Genomic DNA, 27,597 nt, shown 5'->3' with positions numbered 1-27,597 from the left:
GTTTTACAACTTTGAAGACCGTAACAACTGACAGCTTCGCTGAAGTGAACGTAAAAAAACGTTGAAGCCTAATAAAATATCCAGACATTCCGATATCTTATCAGATAAGCCATAACTTGCATAGTAGTCATTTCCTCCTTACGCATTACTTGTTGCAGAAATGGATAGTATATCCAGTGTATTTTTGCGGTTAGTGTGTTCGCGACTGGGTTAGAGGATAAAATGGTAGATGAGTGACCCCCTAGAACCTTTACAAATTGGAATAAATGGTAGTGGATACCGGTTAGATGTTTGTTCAACGACAGCAGGAAATTAAATCAACTTTTACTCAATAATGTTCATTCATCTATATAAGGCAATTACAAAGTTTCCACAGAAAAGCACCAATGGAAAATCATATTAACGATTCCGTTTTGTATTTTTAATGAACTAAACAAACAACCACGGGTAACACAAAGTTACTTGTATCGAAGTATAGAACATTGTTGTGAGCAAATTTACATTGCATTGACATCACAACGTCAAAATCATCATTTTCGTTTCTGTATTTCAAGCGCTCTATGTAAGAGACCACCTGATGACCAACTGACTAGATGACGCTAGCTGTTGTAAACGGCTTTATAAAATTAATTATTCTTTCTAAAACCTAAAGTGAAATCCATACGGACCATGGAACTCATGTGGTCGTTACCAGTGATTTGTGCGTAATAAAAATAATTAAATGATAATTTTTAGTCACAACAAGAGAAAATGCGGTTGATTATCAGAAAATCTCTCTTGAAAAAGACATCAGAGTATTGGAGCCTGAATAAGCACGATAACTGATTCACGTTTTTTCGACACGACTATTAGTTATCGTGAGATGTTCATGAAGAGTTCGTTTCTCCGCCAGTTCAGGAAAGAAGAAACTTCATTGAATCCGGTTGGATTCTCAGAGCCATCTCAAGTTGACAGTAAAAAGCCGTCCTCCTTGATTTGGAAAGGGCTGGAAGATGGAAACGCAAGTTCAACCTGTGATTTAGATGACGATGACTATTTTGAGAGTGATCAGTTTATCTCTTCGAATGAGGCCAACTTGTCTACATCTTCAAAAACCAACTGGAGTGATAATAAATGGAGCAAAATGCTTAAATTTGGTGATGAATCCAAGAAAAGAGATACAGTTCAGTTTACTCCAGAATCACCCAAGATAATCAATTTGCGAAATGTGTCACAGAAACCACACGTTAACAAGCCTATCATTTCTTTAGATAGTTTTGATCACGCTGGACCCCATTCTCCACTAGATGACATGGCAGTTCCGAAAAAAGCTCCAGAATCGCCAATGTTGAATTTTCTCAGCAAAAAACCTAGTGCCTCTTTTATGCAATCACCAGACGCACATAATGTCTCAACCAGCTCTGAGGATTCTATTTACTTCCATCAAGCCTCCAAAATATGTCAAGATTATACGGGAGAGGTGAAGACACACCTTGACAAAGTTCATGATAAAGCAGTCACTGAGTTTTCAGTTGAAGATAAATCAGACACATTATGCGACAAGTAAAATGTATCATGTATTTCATAGTTTAGTCTCAAGTTTTTGTACAAGCGCTTAAGACAAGAGGCGGAAAATCTTGAGACATGGAAGTGTTGTACCATATCAAAATTAGAGGAAAAAGTATGAATAATAAAAATATATTTTCTCCAAATAGTGTCTAGATCTGCAGTCCTATGAATCACTTGTTGAAAACTTGCGAAAGGCAAACCTTGAGCTACAAGTACTGATAGAAATCAAATGAATATTTCATTTAGATGAATATGGAAACCGTTAGTTTAAAATATAAAGATGAGCTAGCTGTAAGAGAAAAATTGGCTGAACAGTAAAATGACTTTTATCCCTAAAATACATGCGATTTAGGCTTTCAGCCATCAAGCAGCAGTGCACAACATTGGAGCTCAAAGCCGAAAAATTAATGAAGGCAAATCTAACAAGTGAATTCATAATAAAAATGTAATTTTCAACAGTTAAGAGCAAGTTTTGTCAGTCGGAAGTCGTACATAATTCTCTCCTGTCTATATTTAAGACGATAAAAGACAACTTCATCGAGCAGTCAAACAAATGTTTAGATAAATTTAAAGAATCAGAAAAATTAGGTAACTTCCTTGGCAGTTTCGTAAAATGAAACAGTTACAGGTAAGATATTGGATCTGGAAACACTACAAAAATCAAATATTGCAATGGACGAAAAAAACGAAATATTGGTAGGATTATTATTTATAACAACTTAATTTTTACAGAAAGATGAGCTTCTTCATTGGCAACAAAAGCATCACAACGATATAGTTCAGCTGCAAACTGAAATTGATCAGCTTAGCACTGAAAATAGTTTGTCACCTCTATTCTAAAGTAACTGATTAGTTGAGCTTAAGGAGTTGGAGAAAACCTTAATGTGCACCAACGAGAGAAATTTGTCACTGATTAAACTCCTGGAAGATGCTATAGCAGAGGAAAAAGTATGATAAAAAGTAACCAAACACTTTTTCCAGATAAATAGAGAAAACGCCGAATATATGCTGAAAAATAACAGTAAAGAAACTGATGAGCTCAGAGATTTAATTGAAAAGATTAGAGACAAGAATGTATACGTATTAGAAATGTTAAATACTCTTAACAAAAAGTTCATTCATCTTGAAAACCAGACAACGACGTTACGAAGCCACTTTAAATGTTTTACTAACAGAATAGAAAACATGATAGCTAATTTAACTTCATTTCAGATTCGACAAAGAAACGGCAGAGAAGAAATGGTCATTAATCTAAAAGATGAACAGCAAAACATCAGAAAGTTAGTCCAGAAAATGAACGAAAGGTAAAACACAGTATTTACATTTCACACTTTTAGATCGATTGTTATCCACAAGTTCGAATCAAGCCTGTATCACACATGCGGTAAAACTGATTTTAAAACATAACGTTTTTTGAAGTTGATTTAGTAATGGAAAGTGAAATCTCGAAGATCGACAGAGAAAACCTAGTTAGTAAATAAGATAGTTTATACATGAAAAAAATAACCTTAGGTAAACCTAAACAGAAAGGTCTTTGAGTTGGAGAAAGAAATAGAATTTTACCATATAAGTGAAAATGCTCTGAGAGATGCACTGAAAAAATGTCAGATCCAAAATGAAAAATTGCAGGTAACTAGTATTAAAATATCGTTTATATTTTGAAAGATTAACAACGGCTCATTACACACACAGATAAATTGTGAAAGCCGAAATTGTGCCAAAGCTAATGAGAATTGTTTAAAAGCTGAAGCTTTGGTCAAGCATTTAGAAGTAGGATATGATTCTAACAAAATTACCACCAACTAGGAAAAAGCGTGTTCAAATCAAAACGAAATAAAAGATTTAACAGAAAGAGCAAGAGCGATCGAAAAGGAACTAAAGGAAGAAAAGTAATAACTGAAAATGAATTTTAAATACCATTTTAGACTAAGCTGTTCTAAGGTCAAAGAAACGCTTGAATTTTACGAAAAAAAGTTCCACGAACTCAAAATGAGCAATGAAAAGAATCAACAAGCTCTTGATCAGGCGCGTCTTCAAATAAAGGTGAAGATAAATATGATTTACTGTTTTTAATATCTATCTGAAATCTTTATAAAATTTATTAACAGTCCAGAAGTGTCTATAAACCTTATACATAAAACTTCTTACCGGTGACTAATTTCATTTTTGGATTAGACGCGTATATGTATTAGAAAGTGTAAACTTAGTGAACACGAAATTTAAGTCACTGTATCAACAAAATTCCATGGTGTTTTCGTAAAGTTTAGGTTTTATCTATAAAAGGCTGTTAAATTTAAACTGATAAAATGTGTTTCTGTTAAGCAAATGATACTGCTTTGTAAAAACAGATAACATAACAAATCTATGTAACAGTTTACTTCTGCGTTCTTTAAAAACAACCACGTTTAGAAAAATGCAGATAACTTAGTTGAGTATTTCGCCTTACACGTTGTAGATAATTACCACCAATAAGTATTCAGGAAACAATCATATAAATCTCATTTCTAGAAGCTATTTCTTGCAGCTATTTACCTTCAGATCAATTGTGAAACAAAATAAGTTTCAAGTATCATTATTCAGCCCGAAGCCATGTACAGTTTTACTGATATTTTAAGTATAATAAAGTATAATTTCTATTAGGGTGTAAATCCACTAACAAGAGTTAGTTTTAATTCACAAATGTAATTAAAAGTAAAGATTAGCTTCAATCACAGACTTAGGTTAAGTCTGAACGTCAAAAGAAAGCTGGGAGAATAAAGTCTATCAAAGTACAAACGCAAGTCCCAAAAAAATCTAGCTACACAGTCAATTCTAGTATGTTGTTGGTACATTTTAATCCTAAGTTTTATCATGAGTTTATCGTAAAAACACAAATTTGTTAGCGCAGATCAGTTTGTGAGGCGTGTAATAAACTCATAAAATTACTTAATAACTGAGTTGTAACAAACGGAATAGGGACTTCCGGTTAAGATAATCCGAACCACAGAATGTATTTTAATATCCATCAGTTGTTTTTGAGTTGAGGGGATAACAACGATGAACTGATTATTCCGATTGAAATACTAAAAATAACGGAACAGATAGTGATGATTTTGCGTGGAAGAACAAACCATTTTTCGGGCCTTCAACACAGCCAAAAATTAGCCAACAATTAAAGTTTCTACCACTTACAGATTGCGCAAACGGATTCGGGTGAAAATTATATGGTACTTATATACTTTATTGAGTCGTTTTTCATTAATTTTAACAATTTTTAGTAGCTCAGTTTTTAAAAGATACAATATCGACTTTTATCCCGAGAAGCTTCAAAGCAAAACCAATGTTAGTAAAATACAATTTTCAGTTGGTTGTCTAATGTATATATACGAACTGGTACTCAGAGATAATATCCGGGTCTGAGGAAAGCCTAATCAGCTCACACCACCTTGTATTTCAGTTATCAAGACCCTGTGGACGTAATCGATAGGGGTGAATATCACATTCTTTCCAACCTACTTGAATGGTCTAGTGAAATGCTTATAAGACCGCTCAGTTCAAAATTAAACTTTTAGTTTCTCAGCTGTAATCAGCATAGAACCGGATTTGAAAATGCCACAGCCCATTTTTATCAACTCGCGCCGACACAAAAAGTTAATTAAACTGACTAAAGAATAAAAACAATGTCAAATGTAATGGACAGCTAAGCGCGGAAAATGCAACTCGTAGAGGAAACAGACATAAAGAGATCTTAATTATGGAACAATACCTAACTCAAGATTCGGAAGAAAGTGATAAATTAATGTATCGGTAATCGACATCACTTGGGCCAATAAGCATCTGTAGCAGGCTTCTTGTTCATGATGATCGACTAGAGTCACTATACGTTTTCAGTCGCTCATTATGAATAGAGAATAGTTCATAACCAGAAAGTCTTGACTGCCCTACCAGCCTCAGGCTTATAAGTTATGGCTCGATAGATTGGCAGTTTGTTTTTTCAATGTTCTTTTCCGGCCATTTTTAACTCCATTTTAACCGTTTCATGACAGCACGATAAGGGAGATGGTGGTCGAGCACACCTAACACATGTCTTAATTACTTTATCAGGAACAGCTTTATATCCTTATAGGCAGACTGTAATCGCTAATAATAAATGCGTGTTTTACGTTTAACTTTTTTGCCAGATGTCTCTCTTTTTTCCAGCAAATGCATCAACCGAAATTTGAATGTTTCCTTTAAACTTTATCACAAGTGGATGAGGACTTCTAAGCTCGAATTTAACTTTTTAATGTATATTATGCCGCAAGAAAAGCTAAAAGTGCACATTATTCTCACTAGTCTGCTGTTTTGATTTCAAGAGGAATCGAAATGAATCAAGTATAAGAAGTAAAACCGGTCAGTAACTCGTTTGAAGAATCCTGTTAGTTTTCGTCGACAAACGAGTAATTTATAAAAGACAACTTTAATAGACTTAGCGACAACACTGAAATCTAAGAGTATAAAATCATGGACGATATTTGGTTCGCAAATACATTAGATACTCATTTTGTGTTTCAGAGACATCGCAAAACCGTATAAATCTTTAACACAGTAATTTTTCAAAGATTACATCTACTCAGCACTCACTTGGTCAGTTCGGCGAAATGGTTATAAATAAGTTCAAAATTATGCATACAATTCACAGAGTTCATCATTTTATCTGTGTTGGTCTATACGATAAGTAGAATCTTAGGAATGATAGCAACAGGGACATAAGAAAGCTACTTAAGGTCGTTTTAAATATGCAATGAAGACTAGTAAGCATTTTATGCCGGGAAACATTTATACTACATTTAGTTTCCGTATACACTTAGGAAAAAGAAGAGTACCATGAGGAACTGAAACGGCAGTTGGTTAATCTTAATCAAGAAAAGGAGAAAAGTATTTTGAAGCAAATCCAGCTTACTAATAATATAAATGATGTGACGATACAATTAGAATACTCACGACAAGAAATTGGACAGCAAAAGTTAAGGGAAAAGCATATTCAAGAACAAAATCAAAGACTGGAAAATCACAAAATCGAGCTACAGAAGCAAAATGAAAGTATTACAGATGAACTATTGTCTTTGAAAGAAAAATTGAACCAGCAAGCCGATGAAATAAAACAGAAGCAAGATGAAGTTGAAAGTTTAAAAGAGATAATTGATCTTAAAAATACTGAGAACTCCAAAAGCAGCAAGAAGGTGGTAAGTCCTAATTAAATATAAATATAAAAATCAAGGATAAAAAGCTAAATGAATCCATGAATCTTATAGAAAAGCTTAGAGAACAGACCAAAGAACTGAATCAGGAAAAGGTATTTTATTTTATATTAAAGCTGTAGTTGTTTAATGTATATTATGGGCTGATTATAAGACGTTTTAACACAAAACAATTCAAAACACCAACATAAAATTGATAAAAGATTATATTATTCACTTTAGATCAAGATTAATCAAATATTGATGACCATGAGTAGAGCTAAGGAAAACATAATTTTTGATGATTTTCAAGTTCGTTCAGTGTTACAAAACGAACGCTGCAGTTTATGCAAGAAAGAAATGCATTACGATGTTTCTTAATACAATGCTGTTTTAGTGTAGAATGTTGAGCTGCCCTGTAGGTGCATAGAGTACAGGAAAATGGTTTTTCTCCCGTATGCTTCCGGAAATGAGTCTTTAAATGACTTTTCTCGACAGTTTGGTAAGAACAGACTGAGCATTTAAATGGTTTGTTTTTAGTATGAGTCGACATTATATGTTTTTGTAAATGTACTTTTTGTGAGAACTCTCTTTTGCAGTATTCACAGATAAAATTCGATCGTGACTTCCGTTCACCACAAACAAGCGGTGTTTGTGTACAGTAAGTTACTTCATTACACAGCGACGTCGTATCTGGGTTTGAAGTATTCGAGACCTTCAAAGAATTATCTCTGAATTCGGATTCCGCTTCGCCATCAGAATCACGAGAAAACAAAATTGGACATGAAGACATTTGAGTACAGGGAGAACTTCCATCCACAAGACAGCATGTTTTACGAACAACCGAAGGAATAGAGCTACTAGGACCCACTGAACTGTAGTTTGTTGAGCAAGAACTTAATACTGATGGCACTTGACTCACCGACTGACAGGGTGCCAACTTCCCATCGTTTGAATTAATCGAGTTATGGCTACTTTTGTCTTCAGTGACGATAAAGGATGAACTTGTTGTGTCTGAGACTGACATTACTTCTTGTAGGAATCCATTACTGTCGTTAGCCATGCTTGACGATCTATGTTTCATTATGGATATTCTATGTGCACATTCAACATGCGCAATAAGATCTAATGGTGAGATATAACATTCATCACAGTGAGAACATTCCAAAAATAGCGGATTGCCAAAACTTAGTCTGGAACAACCATCTGACTTATGTTGTATAAATTGAGTAATTGCGCATAAACGAAAAATTCTAGCACACGTACCACAGAATAAGGAGTCAAACATAGTCTCGACTGAAATGAGTATGTGTTTAGAAATAACGAGACGGTTTATTTTCAATAATCTTTTCTAATCAATCACACTGTATTTACACTTTAAACCATAAAAAACACACTGAATGTTAAATAATTCCATTGATTTTGGTTGTATGTGCACAATACTAGACGAAAAGTTTCCAATAGAAAACAAAGTAATAATGCACACTAAAAAACAAGGTCATACGAAAATGACCTGCAAGTATTGATATTATTACCAAAAGTTTTCATTTGACGATTTCTAATTCAAACTAATAGTAATGATAAATTTACGCAGCACCTCACCTCTACATGCTACAAATAGTTCGTCACAAAATAAAATGCTAATACTAGTATATTGGGTAAACATTTAGTGTTCACTCACAACATTGGAATATCGATTCTGGCAGGCAAGAGTACTTCACTCTACCTAATCAAACGATATACATTCGTAGATTAGTACCTGGTTGTAACTTTGAATTATAGATTACATTTCCCATACAAAGTAACTCAAATTTTCAATAAGAATGTTCAGAACCCTTTTCATTCTATCGATAGTAGGAAACGATTCGTTCTATTAAAAGGCCCACAAATTTAAACGTATATAGTTGAGTGAAATATCTCTCGAAAAGAATCTTCAAGAAAATTGATATACTTAATCGATATTTGTAAGCTATCTTATGAATGTACGTATCAGTGCAATCTTTAGTGATAGGTTGTTGAATATGAGCAATAAATCTACAAGTTTAACCGTTCGTTTCAATTAAAGAAAATCTGTCATCCAGGATCTTAAGGAGTCCAAGTATGACTGATGTACCAAGTTACAATTCCGTAAGTACGAGCTAGGGGTGGGATAAATAAATATTCCAGATCCCTATAAGAAATATTAGTCATATATATTGTTAAATTTATTTTGAAAATATTTCTAGCATTTATTAAAGGGAGGAAACCAGAAAAATGCAACCAGTCTGGTACTAACACAATAACTATAGAGTTCATTATTAATAGTTGACAACACTAGCATGCTACTTCTGCTTGCTAAGTTTGACTGCTCAACTAAATGAGAACTAGAAATACGATAGACGGATGTATCAATCAACACACAACAAAATAATAATAAATGATTTCCTATAAGAGAGTCAATAGCAAAAAGGAACTTTATGTTAAACCTACGCAAAATAATAAAAGAATACTTATAATATCAGGAACTTGTGTGAGATTATCGATTTTGACGAACTATCTACTTTTCACCCAAACACATTATAGTAGGTTTTACTGTGTAATATTAACATACTAGACTAAGCAGATAGCTAGAGCAGTTTCAACTTTTCACTATAGTAAAAACGATTCATGAAATTAAATCTCGTTAATGAGATAAATGTTGAGTGTATAATAAAAATCATTGATCTGACAGAATTTGTTGGTTTTACCAGTATTAATGGACACACTAACTTACGAATTAAAAGAGCAGAAGTTTAGTACGTACGCATAGAAATTCATCGTAAGAAATGGTTTGAAAATTAAGTCCGTCAAAGTCTCGTGGATTACGTGCTCTCAACAAACTATGGATATAAATATCCATCAGAAACGAACAACTGTGCAGTAAAAACATGTTCACAGTAAATCAGTCTTCCCGTTAAGCAATATATTTCTTTGATTAAAACACTTTTATATACTGTAGAAGGAAGTTCTAAAGAAGCTCATGAAAAAAGAGCAAGAACTTAAGAAGCTGGAAGTAAAAGCAACAAATCAAGTATGCGACGTATTACCTAAATTAATACTGACATTCAGGAGAGAGAATTGAGGGAGGCAAATGATGAAAAACAAAGGCTTTATGAAGAACTAAGGAGAATGAAACAGGATCAAATTGAACGAGAAACGATCTTAGCAGAGAATAATAGGGAACTATTGAAACTTCGATGTGTAGAAAAGGAATATCAGGAATTTCAACATCAAATTTATGCAAACTCTCCACCTGCTAGTACTCAGCTCCCGAAGGAAATTCACGAAAAGGTGACTCAGACTCCCAAATCACCAGCGTTATCTTTGAAACTAGATAATTTGGTAAGGAAAACTTTTGTTCACGTTAAAACTTCGCCTTAGAATATGGCCGAAACACCTACTAAAACCCCGAAGAGTATATTGAAACAACCAGGTTCAGCTACCAAACGTAGGAGAGTGTTTTTCGCTTCCCCTGATTATGGAAGCCTGATGAACAACCAGAAAGAGCCAAGCTATCAGAATCAAGAATGTGAATTTCCATTGTTTAAGAAATTGAGCCCATTCACAATGAATACACCTACAATTCAAAACCTTCAAACACTTGACAAAGTAAGTTGCTTGAGTATTTAAGAATTCCAATATATTGAGTTACAGTTATTTTAATGACATATATAATAGCAACCATTTCGAGGTTGTCTGAATGGCCGAAAAGAGAAGACAAAGTTGTTTAAGCGTTGTAAAGCTTAGTAAGGAATAATTTACAAAGTTGAGTAGGGGTAAATCTTAAGTATACGCGGAAAGCGTGACAAGTAGATCAGTATATTGAGCTGGAGACCTTAATGTAATAAGCACGAAACAGTTGAGATAAGTAATTGTTGTAAACAACGAGTAAAATGGTACCAATGTCAATTAATTAACATACAGATATGTACAGATAATTCGACTAACAATTGATATACAACTGCAAATATAGAAAACCCTACATAACAAGCAAAAGTAAACATTGAAATATTTTTTAGGTGACTAATATTCGGAAAACACCACGAAAAACTGGCCGTCAAATCACAGAAGAATTTTATAAGGTGGATACCGAAAAATCTTGGTTTGACTGTGAACAAATTTTCGGTTACGGGGCAGAAGATTAATGGTCAAGCTATCAAAATAAATGCTCTTTATTATTAAGTACATATGTACAACGTTATCATAAGTTCGTTAATAAAAATTATACATAAATACAGGTTATTGTTACGTTAAGTGAATATCAAACCATATGGGAGCATGATCACTAACAAGACCATTTGCACCACTTCCTGTTTCCTCCGGAATTAAAGGATGTCTGAGCCCTTTTAATATGACACCAGAATCACCAGTCCAACGAATAGTGGATTCAGAAGTCAAAGAGAGGTTAGCAGAAAGCCATGCATTGTCATATGCTCTAAAATGGTTAGATCTGGATTTAGAATAATTCATGGTAGTTTGTTGTTCACCTTTGAGTACCGGCCATAAACCACGTTCACGTAATACCCGATAAACTTTTAAATAAACAAGTAGAGATAATCAGCATAACGAGGCAATAAATATATCGAATCTAAATTAACAATGATGAGAGCTTTAATTAAAATTATGGAAATTATTTGCGTAATGGTCAACTTATGTACAAGCGAAAGTAAATAATGAACCTATAAGTGTACTAAATACAAATTCATAACGGCTCAGGAGTATCTGAGTGCTTGCATCTAACTGGCATAAAAGATTAATTGATCCAATTATGTTTATTTAATTGGGAAATTATCAAAGTATTGCCTCCAATAATGTGGGAAGGATGAATCGATAACAGTTTGGAAAATCTTTTTATCAAAAATAATACTAGTCAATAAAACGAAAATACACATAAAACGTGGTTGTAATAAACACTGTGCTTCTCTAACACAATAATTACTGCTAAAACTAATTCATTTGTAAATACAACAGAACCAAAATTTCTACTTAAGGTAGGTATTATGAAACTAACTTTGAACTGTTGCTGGAATTATTCAGATAGAGGCTCGTGCAATGATGAATATATTCAGGTTGTGTTGAGAGAGTTCTTGTGAATTTATTCCTGTCAAAGCGTTAATTATCGTAAATAATGTAGCTTACAAATCAGTCGTGAGAGCCTTAAACCTCCAGGGATGTCTTTCAGCAGCGAATTCTTTAGACAACATCTATAATGACATTTACTTCAATAACCGTGGAAACTCTACATTCTTCTTTAAACTTTGTATCTCTCCACGTTTGCATATGACGCGTGCAAGTAACTTGGTTTAATTGATAAAAATTCTTACTGTATTAGTGTCCATTACTAAATCGATACAATACATTTAGTTGGTTAAATCTAATCCTTCAGAAAGTGACTGAATGGTATTTTTTACTAGAATGTTACATAACTTTTGACTACTTGACTTTGTTCCTGAAATTTCACTACACTCTATTTTGCACTAAGACTAGTCGTTCCTAAGAATACAGAAACAGATATGATTTTCATTATATCTCAGTTAAACATGGAGTTCTTGGTTTCCTGGAAATGTGAGAAAATATCTTCCCTGTAAAATGTGATCTCTCGAGAGTAAGTTTAAAAACGTTATGCTAACAATTTACTTCGTGGAAATAGCGTAATTTATTTATTTGAATGAAGACGACAAGTACTTGCTAAGAAAGTTTTAGTAAGAAAATCAACCGCCAGATATCTGGTTTGTTTCAGTTATTCAGTATTATCATTTTCAACTGCTCGGGTTGTGTTCAAATTCTGTTTTATATGAGGTTTATGCGACCCAGTAAAATCATTTATTATCACAAAATAGGTGGACACAAACTAGAAAGTGAATAGGTGTTGCATTTCTTTACAACATGTAAATAACCTCACCTTATTGACGAAGCTAGTTAAGTGTAATACAAGAGAACTTGTAAGAGACGGGTCATTTCTAGCTGTAACGCACATTCACGGAAAAGCTGTAAGAAAAGTTCAGAACCTACCTGTATATCTCGATACTGTCACAAAACTTATTAGTAGTTTGACCACTATCGTTTCGCAACAGTAGACTACGATTAAATTGAAGACTATGAATACCAGCGTTACAAGCGAATTTTAGGTTTTTTTCTGAGTTTTTTAGATGGATATTGTTTTATGTAGATCCACGTATTAACAAATAACTTCCCAAACATCTGCATAGCAATACATTTTATGTGAAGCAAAGTGTCCGTAAATAGAATAAATTGCTTACAATTGCCAGTCTCACTAAAATTCCGCGGTTAGATTGTGAAAAACTTTCACTAGTTACTTCACGTAGAAAAATTCGCATAACAAAATACATATGATTTACTTCTAAGTCTATTCAGAGAGATTTAATCAGTTACATAGTTCCTATTTACTATGGATCTAAACTAACCTTCATGTGTTGGGAAGAGGTTGAAATCACCAGCTATAATGAGATATGTTCCCCCTGAAAAATAAATAACGATTCATATTAACTTGGAAATACGTTGTAGAGAAGTTTGTCTGTGAAAAAAATACGTGTAAGTTATTTAACAAACTTAAGGCTCGGAAATGATCGAAATATGTTGGTTTGCCTTTCAAAAAGTTAGGATTGTCTCCCTGACATTATGCCAGTTTTTGTACGTCAAAATCTATTCGTCGGTATCATAGATTCATAAGAGTTATCGGTTAATGATACACATATTAAATCTAGAGGTCGAAAATGGACGACCCTGATTACAGCCATTCCACAAATCCAAAACATTATGAAGTGAATATTTTTAAGAACTACTGTTCATTGAATAACATAACTAGTTACTAAGCAAAAAACAATTCTTTGTTAGTGTTAAAAATAACAATCAGTTCCTTTAGTCATATACTACAAATATAACAAAAAGTCAAGAATCATTGGACTTGATAGTCTTAATAATCTTCACACGTAAAAACTTCGAACTGTTCGCCCTCAACAATCGTACGAAAACATTTAATCAAACACTAGTATACTTACTAGGTTGTGTTTCATAAAAAGCTTGAACAAGATAGCCAAGAGATTCAATTTCTGAGATAGTCCTGCCAATTTGACTATTTCTTAATCCACTTGCCTTCAAATGTACTGAAATGAGAACTAAGTTAATATGTTGAATCTGAAAGTAAATTAAAACAATCCATGTACATAGCGGTTGATGTCCAGATGGTAGCGTTGTAGATATTTACAAAATGAGTGACGATGTCCCAACACATTTCAAGAGTAAGACTCTACGTGTAATAATCATATCAAAATAATATAATAACTGCCTTTGATCCTCACTAGCTCATTGATGAACAAAAATAAATGCCACTTCATAAACATATACACATGTATCCTAAGAGATATGGGTAACATCTGTTGTATAAGGGCTGATGATGTAATCAAGTTTCTCGAATATTACGTACATACACTTCTCAAGTTTATGACGAAATAGATTACTCAGTAATAACTTAGAAACTATGTAAAACATTAAAGTGATAAGTAGTTGAATAGAAGAAAAGTAGATGAAATTACACAGACAAAGGTATAGCATATCACAGGCGATACGGTTAAGAAAAACCAAAAATAAAACGCTGGAAAAAATAAGCAATTCAGTACTGGAAAGTGAGCCTACGAGAAGAATTAAATATTTGTAAATCACTAAGTTTAATCAGGTCAGCCAAAATCATGGCACATGGTTTCATATTAAATTGAACAAAGGAAATTTTTCCAAACTAGCATCTGCTTTTAAACACCTTTTGTTACATACATGGCAGGAGACTCCACATGGACTGCGTGTAAACGACTTTCTTGAAACAGGTAATGAGTTCGAAGACTTTTCCAATAAACTTGTCCGAGAAATCCGAATACCACATCGAGAATTATATAGAAAAACGGCATACTCTTTTGCACGGAACATGGAACCAGTTGGTTGGATCGAACATGACGCTTTCCAGTACGGGGGAGTAGACAGAGGAAATTTTTCAACCCATCGTTTTACGTGGGGAAGAGATGGATAATTTAGCTCATTGCACAGCTAGAATGATTAGCAATATGTACGGATAAAAATGAGGAAAAAAGTTATACAGTTTGATAAAATACTGCTGGGAAGAATCGTCAAAATAACCATGTTTTTAAACTAAATGTACTAGAGTTTAGACTTACATTAACTGTGATCATATCTCAGCTCGTCACCAGTCCGGGGATGGATTTGTGGGATAGTAAGGGCGGATGTTTAAAGATACTATGCAAAATATTTCAAAACCAGACACAATGGTGCAAACATATCTACCATATATATAAGCTAAAATTGTAATCCTTTAGCCACAATCACCCTCACTTCTTATTAATATACTTATTTTTCCTAATTCCTTTTTACCGTTCTCTGTTTTACGTGGTGGATTATTTCGAAATGCAACCACTCGAATCCATGTCTTATCTTTCTAAGATCTCAAGAAGATAAATATGTACATTCCACTCTCAAAAAAACCAGCCAGCTGAAAATAATATTGTACACTGAATGCTATCTATTTACTATTGTATAACCTATATGCAACAAAGTTCTCGATCATCTGCAGTTTGACCAGATGAAAATTACAGACTGGTTACCACAGATCAACTCTCAGGAAAATAATGAACACGAAAAACTGTCGCAAATACATAAATAAGAAATACGCTACTGGTCGAGCAAAAGTGCAGACAAAAGTTAATAAACAAACCAATAATTACACGAATCACCCCTAATAAATAAACGTTAAAGGCATGTTATCTTAGCAACTATAAACACATACAGAGTAAAAATAACGTACGTATTTTTGGTTAAATTAAAAACCTTGTAATCACGTGCATTACCGGTCTGAAATGTTACACTGACTAATATAACAAAATACGAAGACAGTAAACCATACAAAATCAATGACTGTTATTTAAAGGATTTGCTATGAAATAAACTTGATGAGTCCAAAGTAACCTGTAGGATACTTTACCCAGTAATTATTCGTACATTCGTCAAAAAGAGAGCTGATGTAATGTTTTAGTTGTAACAATCCAAAACAATGTATCGAAAGACAACTTACATAATCAGCAACTAAAGGGTCTGAGACTTCTTGAAGCAATATTAATGAGACGTTCATTCGTAAAATGGTCAGGCAAACAACTTCCATGAATCCTGGATGTTTAGCTTTACTTAAATCGAAGCGGTTAAGGTTCCAAGATCCGATCCGTATATGCCTTTCTATAGAAGAAATACGTGGAAGTGGTGGATCAAGTTCATTTAATAGACCACATGAAGCAATTAAATGGAGCCAATCACGGATGCCTTCCATTCTCAAAACTAACTGAAGTTGGGAGTGAGAAAAGTCATAATTTTTCTCATCAGTTCTGTATTCTGAAAATTGAGAACTATAATTATTTACTGACTGAGGAAACGATTGCATAGAACAATTCTCCGACTTCCTATGTCCTTTTGTAGTATTCGAATGTTGATTATTGATCCTAAAAATTGGATTTTAACATCTTTCGATCAGACAAAACAGATATTCACTATTTTTATTTAAATACTTACAGAGACGAGATATAATTTACTTACTTAATATCATGACTGGATTTATGCAATTGTTTGCCCTTTATTATAATGCTTTTCAGCTTTTCAAGAAAAATAGTACTATCCGTATATTCATTCGATATCACCATGTATATTTCCTGAATTACGTAGTTGAGCTTGAAAGGCGAAAAGAAGTATAATCATTTATTATTATATATTACAAAAGCTTATAAAGACCTAGATATCACAGACTTCATGCTTTTTAAAAACAAACTGGTCTACTGAATATAGGAAAAGTCATAATGAATGAAACCCTAGACCACTGACTCTAAACAACGTACACCAAACTTGACAGTCGAGTCCAAACAGATACAACCTTAGTTATTTTATCGAGAGGTTATTCAGTAACGCGCTTTGGTTTACTTGCACTATTTATTTGGTTTCACATTTTTACAGCTGACGTTTATATAAAAATGCATATATTAATAGTCAAAGGTTATGACTCAGAATGCTACTACACCGCCATAATCTATATTTCATGATTGTAGATCCTGAGTAAAATTTTGTGAAATTCGTTATAGTGAAGCCAATGAGCTTACTGTTGAGAGACAAATGCCGGACATACGATTTTCGTCCTCTCAATTTCGTAAACACTACCCCCGCTGTGAGAAAGCAGTGGTTATAGACATATGGCCATATCGGAGCATTTTGAGGGGGAAAGCGAACTCTCCACCCTCGGTCGTACCAGAGCACTTGGGCGAGAAGAATAACCAACTTCCTTTCTTAGATTCACTTATCAGTCAAACGCAAAACGGTTCAATCTAAACACTCTGTCTACAGAAACTTCACATGAACAGAATTATTAAGGTTTCCATAACTATCAACCAAACAAACAAAAACGAGGTATGACAGCGAACTTATTCAATAAGACTGACTATATCTGCATAAATTATACTATTAAAAACAATGTGAAGCTGAGACACGAAGTACTGATATTAGAAAAACTACAACTAAATTTTTAATATGAAATAGTTAGTATTGTTTAAAATAATTGAGTGATGATAATATATGACTATCAAATATAATGAAATGTAAAGATATACCTGGCGTTTGCACACTACATGCTCGACACTACTTATCGACCAAAAGGAGAGATAAGTGATACGAACATAAGACTTACGCATGGTAGTTGGTTTTTAACTTTATAGGTCCACGTAAACATAGTATATGGATGTCCCAGAGAAAGCAAAATAGACTTACGAAAGTGCTGCTTCAGAGATACTATAGTGAATCATCATATTTCGAATAACTCTAGGAAGCTTTTAAAAGGGTAGGATAAAATAATTTTAATGGTTTCGGGTCAACTAGCCTAAGCTTAAAAACACCACAAAGTTTGAGAGATGCTTCCTTTATTTTAGAACTACTAGGGTATCAAAGCTAAGAATGAAGTTTCATAAGTCCTGGATTCATTGATTATTTAATGAGATCGTTTGACCGCAGTAAGAAGGGGAAATCCACAGATATTTAGTTGGTTAAAGGTTACATCATCCTCCGGAACGCATAGGCAGTTGTATCATACGAATAACAGTTATAAACCTCAAATCTGAGTTTAATGACGAACTGTAAGGGTATCATATGTGCCATCTTAAGGATTACTAAAACACGTGAAAATCTTTAGGAGTGGTCTCTTACCCTACTTGATTCACTTTACATTAGGTTCACTTTCGAAGGGTTGATTACTAAATCCCATCTAATATTGTGAGTATAAAGTGATTGAATACTCGGAGTTTCAAGAAAGAATTTTAAGGAATCTCTAACAATTAGGGCTTTTGTGGAGTATTACTTAATAATTTTACACATTTGTTTGATATCTCGTGAATTTCGACCAAACCGGTGCTTTCCTGTAACTCTCCAAAGAGATCACAGGCTTCACGATACTAGTCACATGTTTTTTATCTGTTTAAATTGCAACTCTTCCAACCCTGTAATTAATTCACATACACGTAATATATCCGGTACATAGATAATAGAAGTCAACAAGCCATAATCCAGGAGGATATGAGAACTTGCCTAAACTGCCACACTATATAAGTTCGGCCCGAAGGCCCAAAACTTGTATCAAGTGTTTTTATATTCATCGGCTGACTTATATAAAACCATTGATCTTATGTCCTCACTATCCTCCTCAGTAAGTTCTTTAAGTAGTACAAAACTTGCAGACAACGTACGACAGTACGGTAATACACTGAGCACTTGTACCGTGTGTAGGCGCCTTCTGAAACATTCGAATAATATTCCAAGAATTCGGTCCCCAAAAAGCAAGCTTAAGGTTTCAACCCCATTTGACGTATTTTAATTTAGGCAGCCGAGCAGTAGTATCACTAGGACTGAAACAACGTGGCTCTAATTTGTGCACAAAACCTGTGCCTAGTAAATCACTGAAACTCACTATTTTAATACACTCAGCTAACCCACAAACACAGGTAGCATATGCTGACCAAATGCGAGTGAATATTAAGTACCTGTCTTGAGGTTTATCCTACTAATACCGAAATTCGGAAGCCAAATGAATACTTACCATTCAGGTCGTTAACTGATATCAGGCAACCGAAAAGTAACGAGTCGGAGCTGTCTCGGTTGTTTGGGTTCAAAGAGGATCACTGAATTACATTTTCTTCACTACCATAAATTTTTAATCCACTTCCACAGTAAGTATGAACAGTTTTCTATTATCGCTGATATCTGCCGTCTGCGTCTCCCATCTCATCACTCACTACTACTCCCTTTTTGACCAAAGATCTGGCAGTCAAGAAATTATCAGAAATTAAAGCCTAGATGGAAATGTCGCGGTTTGTTTTTGTGACAAAACCGCTGACGTCGAGAAACTTATATTCATATGTACCTAAGGGACTGATGAACTACACGACAGTTGAATTAACGCTTGGTCATACTATGGACAAACATGAGAAAAATTATTAATTTATTCGGAAGTTAGATATATGCTGTCACAAACAGATTAAAATGGTAGACAGTATTATAAAGGTGTATTTCTAACTAACCTGTTCATTAGTTTGATTATCTGCACTACTGATATAATACAGGATTTTTTTAAGAATTTCAGCATTTTTCTCTGTAAGCCTGTTTTTGAAACATCGCCAAAAGCACTAAAATATAGCAAACAATGCAGAGTATGCTAACCACACTTTGAGCTAGTGACTAGTGGTTCTCAATAGACTAAACAATCAAGAAATATAGACAAGCAGAAGACATGATTTGTTGTGCTCTCCTCAACCTTAACGGATGAATTTCACTAATCACTGAAGTCAACAGAGAAATAAGTTTCATGTAGAAAATTAACTAACTTCAATGTTTCCTGCTTCCTAACGAACTTTATAAAGAGAAACAGGTAAACTAGAGGGAATCTTATTAAACAAAAATAAGAAGTTATTAATGGGACAAAAATAATCGCGGTAATTCCCACAGAGAACTCAGTACACTGTATTAATCCCAATAACCGTGCTTATAGCATCGTTTCAAAACTTCCACAGAACCGGAAAGCAAATTAGTTGCTGAAAGTCTAAATTTCTGCCCATATGGAAAGCTGAACGAATAAACATCCGTCTCTCCACCTTATACGTCTGAATCCATTTACCTACTGTACACATTGATCCATGAGCAGTCCTAAAAACTTAAGAATAATGCTGAATTATATTTAGCTCCTAACAACAGACCTTATTGTCACAACTTACACTAAGACAAAAAGCGATAACATAGGTATAAAGGATTCAAGCTTTACATTAACGCTAAACTAATTTATTCTGTAACTGCACACTCTTTGGTTTAGTGTTACTAGAGGTTGTAACTGTAGCTTGGTTCTTTAAGTACTCAACTTTCTATTTTTAATTAACTAGTTTGAATTCTCATTTATTTTATTTAATATTAGAAGGCAACTGATGTACCTCAACTTCAATAAGTGTGACCAACGGTAGAGTACAGAAAATTCTACTGTTTAATGCTTTCCTCTTAATAATAAATAAATTGGAAGTACGATAATAATTATAAGCCCCTAGTCTTGTATCTGAGGTGCTCTATAAACAAGGGAAAGTGACCATTGAAATAACGTTAAAAAAGAGGGAAGATTATATGGTATGAAATAGGAAACAAGGATATATATAAAAGGATACAGTTCACACAATACAACCATGAAATATATATCAGATGGTCTTGCCAAAGTTTATACGTTAATAGTAAACTACAGTATGATCAATACTGGTTTCTACTTTGATTCATATTTGATAGCATCAAGGTTATTATATCTAGTTTGAACACATTATGTATTGAATATTCGGAATATTTTTCACTTACAAAACACCAAGCACAGTATATGTCGGAAGACTAGCCTTTATGCCTTGAGGTACCCCAGCCTACTCCCGCAAAACGTTTGATGATACAATTAGATTTCCACTTCAAGAAATCTTCCAAAATTTGTGTACGGATCAAGTAACTCAGTAGTCGAAGCGTCCTAACACGTCGGAAGTGAAAGCTGAATCTGATAACTACCAGAAGCCATTTCAACACGGCCGAGCCCACCGGCAACAATTCTGGTCTAAGTGGAACGCTCTGTGTAGTCGATGGCACACCATTTATTAGCATCTAAAGGCATCTTGGATGATGACCTGTTTTTGAGCAACAACTGAGTTGGTCTGTTGCTCAAACAATGTCAAAAAGACCGTTCTATTCTCCAAGGTTCGCGACTACTGATACACCTAATGAAGCGATCACCAAGGAGCTCTAGTTTGTAAAGCACTACAAGTCGCCGGGTTCAGATGACGTATTCCCGGCTATTTTAAAGGAAGATGGTAAACCTCTAGTCATAAAAAATGGTTAGGTTGCTTGGAAAGGTTTGGGAACTAGTGTTCTAACATCCTAAAATAAGGCGATGTCGTCCCCATCTTTAAAAAAGCCCTACGTTCTTTCCAAAAACTTCCGGGTGATGATTTCATTTTCGACTGCGTTCACAATATTTGATTACGTCAAACTCCACAAACTATGCAAAGATTGTGAAAAACTGACTCGCCATTTACATGCCCATTTTTTGCTTGTGTCGTGAATATATTAATCGTGTTCCTCCCTCAAAAGCCTGAGACACCACTTACTGGAGTTCAACAATCACTGTTTTAGTTCAGCTCGGGGCTACCTTTGACTCAATGGACAAAACTGAAGCCCCAGATCATCCGCTTAAAAAGTGTACGCGTACGAGTTTTTTTATTAAGGCTTTTTGCACAAATGACTTGATCAGAGTAACGACAAACATCTCCTGAATGTATTGCTCTAAAAGGATTTGTCACTGACATCTTGAAAAACAGCTCTGAAGGAAGTACTCAGTGGTGGTGCATCTGATACCTGGACTTTCCAACCCCAAATATGTACATGGAATCGCTTTGCTGTATGGTGATATACAATGAACCCAAAATATGCTTAATGAATTTTTAGTGTCTGTAGGTACGGCATGTACTATGTAATTTCCAAACGCAGTGTACTCCAAAGATTATACAATTTTATGCACTCATTCTTTGTGATGAGCTTTTGGAAGCGACTAAAAAGCCAGTGCATCTACGTCATTTTGTACTGATGTTTAAGTGACAAATGAAATTAGTCCATGCATTATCCAAGCCAGAGCCCTACATCTCAATCTAGGCCATCTTTCGTGTCATCATCATGTTATTCTGGTTGTAAAAGTTCGAGTTTACAACGCGCCGGTGAGGTCAGTGTCGATCTATATTGGTTGAGCACTAGCTGGCACAACGCTATCAGACATAGCTCAGAATGGAAGCTCGTAGAAACTATAGTAGTTTTATCTTAAATTCTCCAAAATAAGAACGTTTGACTGAAAAAATTTTCTTGGTTGTGTTTTTAACTCAGCAGTAACTCCTACATACTATGCTTTTTATTTACTTATTTGATTGTGCTCCCTTTCCCTCGCTTATTTCTTCACAATCCCACCTTGATTTTGTCCATTTGTACCAGATTTTAGAATTAAATAAATAAAAATGGATGAAATTACCCACAGTCGAGACAAAGCCAATATAATCAATTAATTTTACAAGTTGGAACCCAACTTTGATTTGCATACTAATGAACTGCGTTAGATAAAATCAGAATATTAAGAGCTCAATCCAAATCAGTTTGACAGGCATTAAATTCATCCCTTAGCCACAATTAATTGGAAAACTAACATTTGAAAACTGAATGACTCAGATGAAACTCATCTGGATACTTTAAATTATTGCCTTATAATGTACTTACGAAACATAACCCCTCACTATACATTTGAAAGCAAACAGCTTATGAGAACTAACTAAGCAATCGGCTACCCCCACCAAATACGAGCCACACATCATTGTTGTCATACCACACACTAAGCAGTTACTGGTTTTGTAAAATCAGGCAGCGTGATTACTGACCAGATGTTGACCCAGTATAATCCAACTGACACTAAAACTTATAAGCCGCACACGAAATAAGGAAGTAACTTTATGATTAACGTGTTTCAAGATCCTCTCCCAGCTACTGTAAGTATTAAAACCACATGATCATGATACAAGTTTGACTTTTGTCAGGAAAATAAAGGAAAGTTGATTATTTGAAAAGACGACCTAAAAGACCAAAACAGGGGTATTTATGTGAGCCACCAGGATTTTGAATTTTCTGACAATCTGACTTAAAGGCTAACCCCAGATGGGAATAAAATATATCTAAACTTGCCACTATTCAGTGCCAAGGTTGGACTTGAAAGTTTCAAATAAATTGAGCATTAGGTAGAAAACTAATAATAAATATAGTTTTTGTTAAATCCGAATGAGTGGGAAAACTGTATTTCTGACATTTCGTGACTACGGATACCTTATATTCTCCAGCCTTGGAATTCTCCCGACGGAGACTTATCTACAGCAGACGTTTGAGGTTGAGTAGCGTCGAATACCATGTCTTATTGATTACGATGAATCACTGCTTTTAGTTTCATAGAGTGGTCAACCCGTCATGTTGCTGAACACTTACTGAAATGATGTTCACAGACAATGAGATGTTTGTTAGAGTAATTCAGTCTGGAATTGGGAGAAAATATGTATGTTAAAGAGAAAATACACCCGTAATCAATGACAAACATAACGAGGAAGGGAAACAGACATCTGGAATCCAGCCGCAGTCAGGTGAAAATAACAGACGAAAGGAAAAATACTGCTTCGCCGTGGTATTTTTGGTTTATTCCCATCTTCCATATTACTTCCCTTTTCTCGTCAATACAAGTACACTCCCTCAGGTCTCATAACACCATTTTCCTGTTTAAACAAAACTTATTACATTGATGTTAGTTATATACGTCACTATGTTGAAAAATATTACTTCATTGTTTTACTAACTTAAAGAGGAGACATACAATACAAAAACAAGACATCGTCCTTGACTCTTCAAAAGTTGGTATCGTTTCAATATCCAAGCAGAGTTACTTTGTCGAGAGAGCTAAAGATGATTTCGCTTTGCGAGCTTGCGTTTCCAGTAGCAACGAACGATCTGGGTCCCTGTTTAGGAACCTAGGTATATTAAACAAAAGCCATATAAGTATTGGTAGACTAGTTTTAGATACTATCTTTAATGACTGTATGTCGAGTATCCTCTTATAGGACCTCTGTGAATTCTCTCGAGCCATTCCATTGAGTAGCGAACTCCATGAACTGATGGCTCTTAAAGTGTGGAAAGTATTCTCAAAATAAATTTTACTATTTTGTGACCTCAATTTTTGTTTCTTTCCTCCAAGTTTGTGGTATTGCTGAACTTAATTAGGTATTTTATCCGACTTTTGTGATACCGTTAGTCGTCGACATGTCACCTCTGAGTGGCCTACACTCTTACAGTTTAAAATCCGGAAATTTAAGGCGTTCTTCCTAAGGCTTGACATTTAGTGCTCAAACTAGTTTCGTGGTTCACATGTGGATATACTCGGCTGCAATTAAACGCAACTCAATTTCGTAAATGTGCCCTTCAGCTTAGCAACCAATCAGAATGAGGCGGTCGGCTTTCTTAGTACTGTGCTTCTTTCAGCTATTTCTTTTGTGTAGCTGTGTAATTTAATGTCTCAGTGTGCTAAAATGCCGCAGTTAGTGTAATGTTCTATATGTTGGCGTGAAGTTTATTTCGGATCAGCGATGTTTTCTGGGTTTTTGCTGCTTCTACTCAAGTCAATGTATTTCTTCAGGCAATCTGGCTAGTCTTGTGTTATAAAATGTCGGCCGGCTTTCTTCGTTGTGTTTTTTCCGCTATTTCTTTTGTGTAGCTACAGAATTTAAGGTTTCAGTGTGCTAAAATCCAAAAGTTAGTGTAATACTCTAAACGTTGGAGCAAAAATTTTCCTGATTTCTCTTTGTTTTCTGGGTTTTACCTGCTGCTACTGAAGTCACTGTATTTATTCAGCTAAGCTGGCTAGTACTAACATAAGACCTTACGTTTTTAAACGACAATAGGTTATGTTTTACCTTGTTTTCTAGATATCCAAAGCTGAAGTTCGTTTTCATCTAGCTATAATAATTGTTGCTGCCGCCTGTGACTCCTACTGTTCGCATGTTCGTTCCTAACTGTCCTTTATGATGTTATCGGCAAAACGAAAGGAAACAATCTGCGTTTTTTTAATTTTCTTCAGTATTATGGACAACACTATCCCACCAACGAGTCAAACTAATACAGAGTGCCAAGGAGTAGGGTATATCGGTGTAGGGCCAGTGAAATGTCACTGAGCCCTAGCCAAATCATCCGGCAGTTGGATCACTGAATGTCGAACAGATCATCGCTCCCTGCCAAGGTCATGTACAGGCAACGCGCATTAGTTAATCATACGCCATGGACTGGCCGGCACACTATGCGCGTTAGGTCACGGGTTTTCGCGCGCATGTAACATATTGTCGTGGATTTTATGTGTCGTTATTTATCAGCTATTAACAGCCTTTTTTCCATCATACGTGACTTCTCGTAATCTTTGTGACTGGAAGATAGTTTTTATTTCAATTTATAAGCAGTTTGACGTATTTCGTGCTCACCACCTAAGTAAATATGTAGTTGGCGTAATATGGTTATTTTTAACAATTAAAAGTCAAACAAGTCAAATCACCATTTTTCTAGTCAAAAATAGATTACAGATTGAGTTTTCATGAAAATAAGCCGTGAAAAGCATTATATATGGCTCACCTCCTTGATTATGGTGACGGCAAGCATAGATGTCCGTAGTCGTTTATAAAATGTAATCAGAAAGAAGTGAGCGTTAAACTAACTATGAATATTATATAAGTTGTTTGTATTTAGCCATAAAAGGTTATTTGGACTATAGGTAGCATTGTTTTGTACTGAAGTGACATATTATTGTGTAACGTATCAGAGAAAAATTATGTAACAGTTGACGTTGATAGTCTTTTTTACCGGCTTTCTGAACGTATACAGGAACAGTGTATAACACCACATTAAATAGGCACAAAATCTTCATAAGTAAAACGATGGATGTCTCTTCTGAGCATGGTGACAAAACCATGTCGTACTTAATACTGATTTATGATGTGTCTGTTATAGGGTTGACGAATAATTTTCTGTAAACGAAATGCACAATCGCAGACGAAAATGTGAACAAAGTTATGATGCATATTGTCGAGTAATATCTAAATGGTGCCTACCAATTTCTCTTGCTAATACCAGATGTATAGACGAAATACTACAAAGGTTAGACACTGAATAAATTCCCAGTGCTTGTTACGACACAGACTTGAATAGAAAAACAGCTATTAATGAGTTAATTCATGAATTCCTACTGCATTACAGACTGACTCGTCCGAAGTAATTCATGCAGACAACGTGACGAAAAGTGAATGAGCAATGGAAGCAGAATCACAAGTTCCTTGTATTCATATCTCCTTTATGCCACATTAATTAATTACATTTTCTTCATAAGTCAGACTACGCTTGTATGTTGTGACGAAACTAACTTCAGCAATTTGTAAATAACACTGATATGTGTGTTGTAAAGATTACCTATTAATTTTTATTAAAGGAAATAGAAATCTCTAATGATTAGCGCTGTCTGCAAATAAGAGACTTATACGTACATTCTGTAACCTGCTATTTGATGGACTTATTGAATGTGATACTGATAACTAAGTCTAATTCTTTATTTCACGACTGATTCATTGTTTTTCAGAATTGTATGAATACATTAAAGTCGTCAAAGCTTGGTGATGATGTTTACGCCGGTCTACAACTTATGGAATTTGTGATTATGGAAGACCATGTTAAAAACCGGTTTACAAGTTCACGTTAACTGTGTTCCGTATTGCCTAGTAACATTTTTATTCAACTAATGAATTAGTGAAATATAAATATAGCAACTACACTCAGTGTCTTACTTTATAAACCGTGTCCGTATTTATTAATAGTCGATATGACGCTAGAACAAATATAGATAGAGAGTAATATGAACTCCTTATAATCCATGGAATGAACAAGTAATAAGATGGATTATGTAATAATTCATCTCACTTTTAAAATTCAGTTACCCATTTATTCCAGCACCCTGTCACTTACATCTGCTCACGTAATCCTCTGTAATTATGTGACCTCTTGAAATTGTAATCAATTATTAAGTAACCCAAGTTTTCAGTTCTTAAATCCACGGATCATTTATAAGCTATAAGATTTTCACACCACTTATCTGTCTGTGAACTCCAGTCCACTATTACACCACCCATTCTTAATGTGTTATTGACTGTAAAAACAAATGACCTTTGACCTTAAACTGCACATATATATATATATATAGTCATTATTGATAACCTACGTCATTTCAATTATTCATATTCAGGTATGTCAACTGTTTCCCACATCACTGTTAAATCCTACTGCACATTTAGTTATAATGAATGCATACCACTGTTAATCAACATTTCTCCTGGTTTCATTTTAATTCATAAGCGGAACTAATCACATGAAATTAAAATCTACTTAGCTACTGATACGATTTTGAGTATAAACGTAATCCGACGAAGATGAATACGATATGTGGGTGCCTAATCTGCAAGACTGTACGTGGATGTAGGGTTTCTTAATCATTCTTAATTATTACAGACAGTTAAACATGAACATTATTGCTATTCATTCCCATGAAAGTAGGAATAAGATGAAAATTAAAATTATGAAAATTTATTGAATAATCATTGCTGCTAAAGCAGAAAATCAAGTT

The 27,597-nt window shown here is 34.5% G+C and overlaps 4 protein-coding genes across 5 annotated transcripts; 2 read left to right on the top strand and 2 right to left on the bottom strand.

Annotated features, from left to right (window-relative positions):
* Positions 1–862: 862 nt before the first annotated feature.
* MS3_00010360 (uncharacterized protein) lies at positions 863–1,546 on the top strand (the record flags this gene model as incomplete). The annotated part of the gene is made up of 1 exon (XM_051218722.1): positions 863–1,546. One exon carries the CDS (start codon positions 863–865, stop codon positions 1,544–1,546), a length of 684 nt encoding a protein of 227 aa, XP_051071114.1.
* Positions 1,547–1,582: 36 nt separating this feature from the next.
* KRT7 (keratin, type II cytoskeletal) lies at positions 1,583–10,909 on the top strand (the record flags this gene model as incomplete). Its single annotated transcript, XM_035733778.2, has 21 exons — positions 1,583–1,660; positions 1,695–1,760; positions 1,795–1,862; positions 1,901–1,974; positions 2,008–2,136; positions 2,171–2,244; positions 2,281–2,368; positions 2,402–2,496; positions 2,530–2,852; positions 2,886–2,932; positions 2,968–3,017; positions 3,061–3,177; positions 3,214–3,318; positions 3,355–3,437; positions 3,474–3,591; positions 6,378–6,752; positions 6,788–6,862; positions 9,724–9,795; positions 9,834–10,106; positions 10,146–10,373; positions 10,784–10,909. Coding segments are annotated over 21 exons (2,664 nt in total), but the record flags the coding sequence as incomplete, so codon positions are not given.
* Positions 7,027–8,034, bottom strand: MS3_00003321 (uncharacterized protein; the record flags this gene model as incomplete). Its single annotated transcript, XM_012946227.3, has 1 exon — positions 7,027–8,034. One exon carries the CDS (start codon positions 8,032–8,034, stop codon positions 7,027–7,029), a length of 1,008 nt encoding a protein of 335 aa, XP_012801681.1.
* A 9-nt stretch (positions 10,910–10,918) lies between the features above and the next one.
* On the bottom strand, positions 10,919–23,852 carry EEPD1_1 (Endonuclease/exonuclease/phosphatase domain-containing protein 1). Of its 2 annotated transcripts, XM_051211078.1 has the most exons (5): positions 19,385–23,852; positions 16,371–16,501; positions 15,859–16,276; positions 13,784–14,819; positions 10,919–13,243 (listed from the first exon to the last, which is right to left on the bottom strand). In XM_051211078.1, exons 2-4 carry the CDS (start codon positions 16,472–16,474, stop codon positions 14,484–14,486), a joined length of 858 nt encoding a protein of 285 aa, XP_051071112.1. In that variant the 5' UTR covers positions 16,475–16,501; positions 19,385–23,852; the 3' UTR covers positions 10,919–13,243; positions 13,784–14,483. The 2 variants fall into 2 exon arrangements, with proteins under 2 accessions (XP_051071112.1, XP_051071113.1); XM_051211079.1 differs by lacking the exon at positions 19,385–23,852 and having other exon boundaries at positions 10,919–11,296; positions 13,190–13,243; positions 13,784–16,276; positions 16,371–17,100.
* Positions 23,853–27,597: the final 3,745 nt, after the last annotated feature.

The sequence above is a fragment of the Schistosoma haematobium genome, chromosome ZW (assembly GCF_000699445.3).
Source record: "Schistosoma haematobium chromosome ZW, whole genome shotgun sequence".
Lineage (NCBI taxonomy): Eukaryota > Metazoa > Platyhelminthes > Trematoda > Strigeidida > Schistosomatidae > Schistosoma > Schistosoma haematobium.
This window is presented reverse-complemented; position numbering and strand designations above follow the sequence as displayed.

Coding starts and splice junctions, on each gene's coding strand:
- EEPD1_1 (XM_051211078.1), bottom strand. CDS start 16,474: ATGGTGATATCGAATGAATATACGGATAGTACTATTTTTCTTGAAAAG. Junction 16,277..16,370: donor AAATCCAGTCATGATATTAA/GTAAGTAAATTA, acceptor TCCAATTTTTAG/GATCAATAATCAACATTCGA. Junction 14,820..15,858: donor ACCCTTTAGTTGCTGATTAT/GTAAGTTGTCTT, acceptor TAATCATTCTAG/CTGTGCAATGAGCTAAATTA.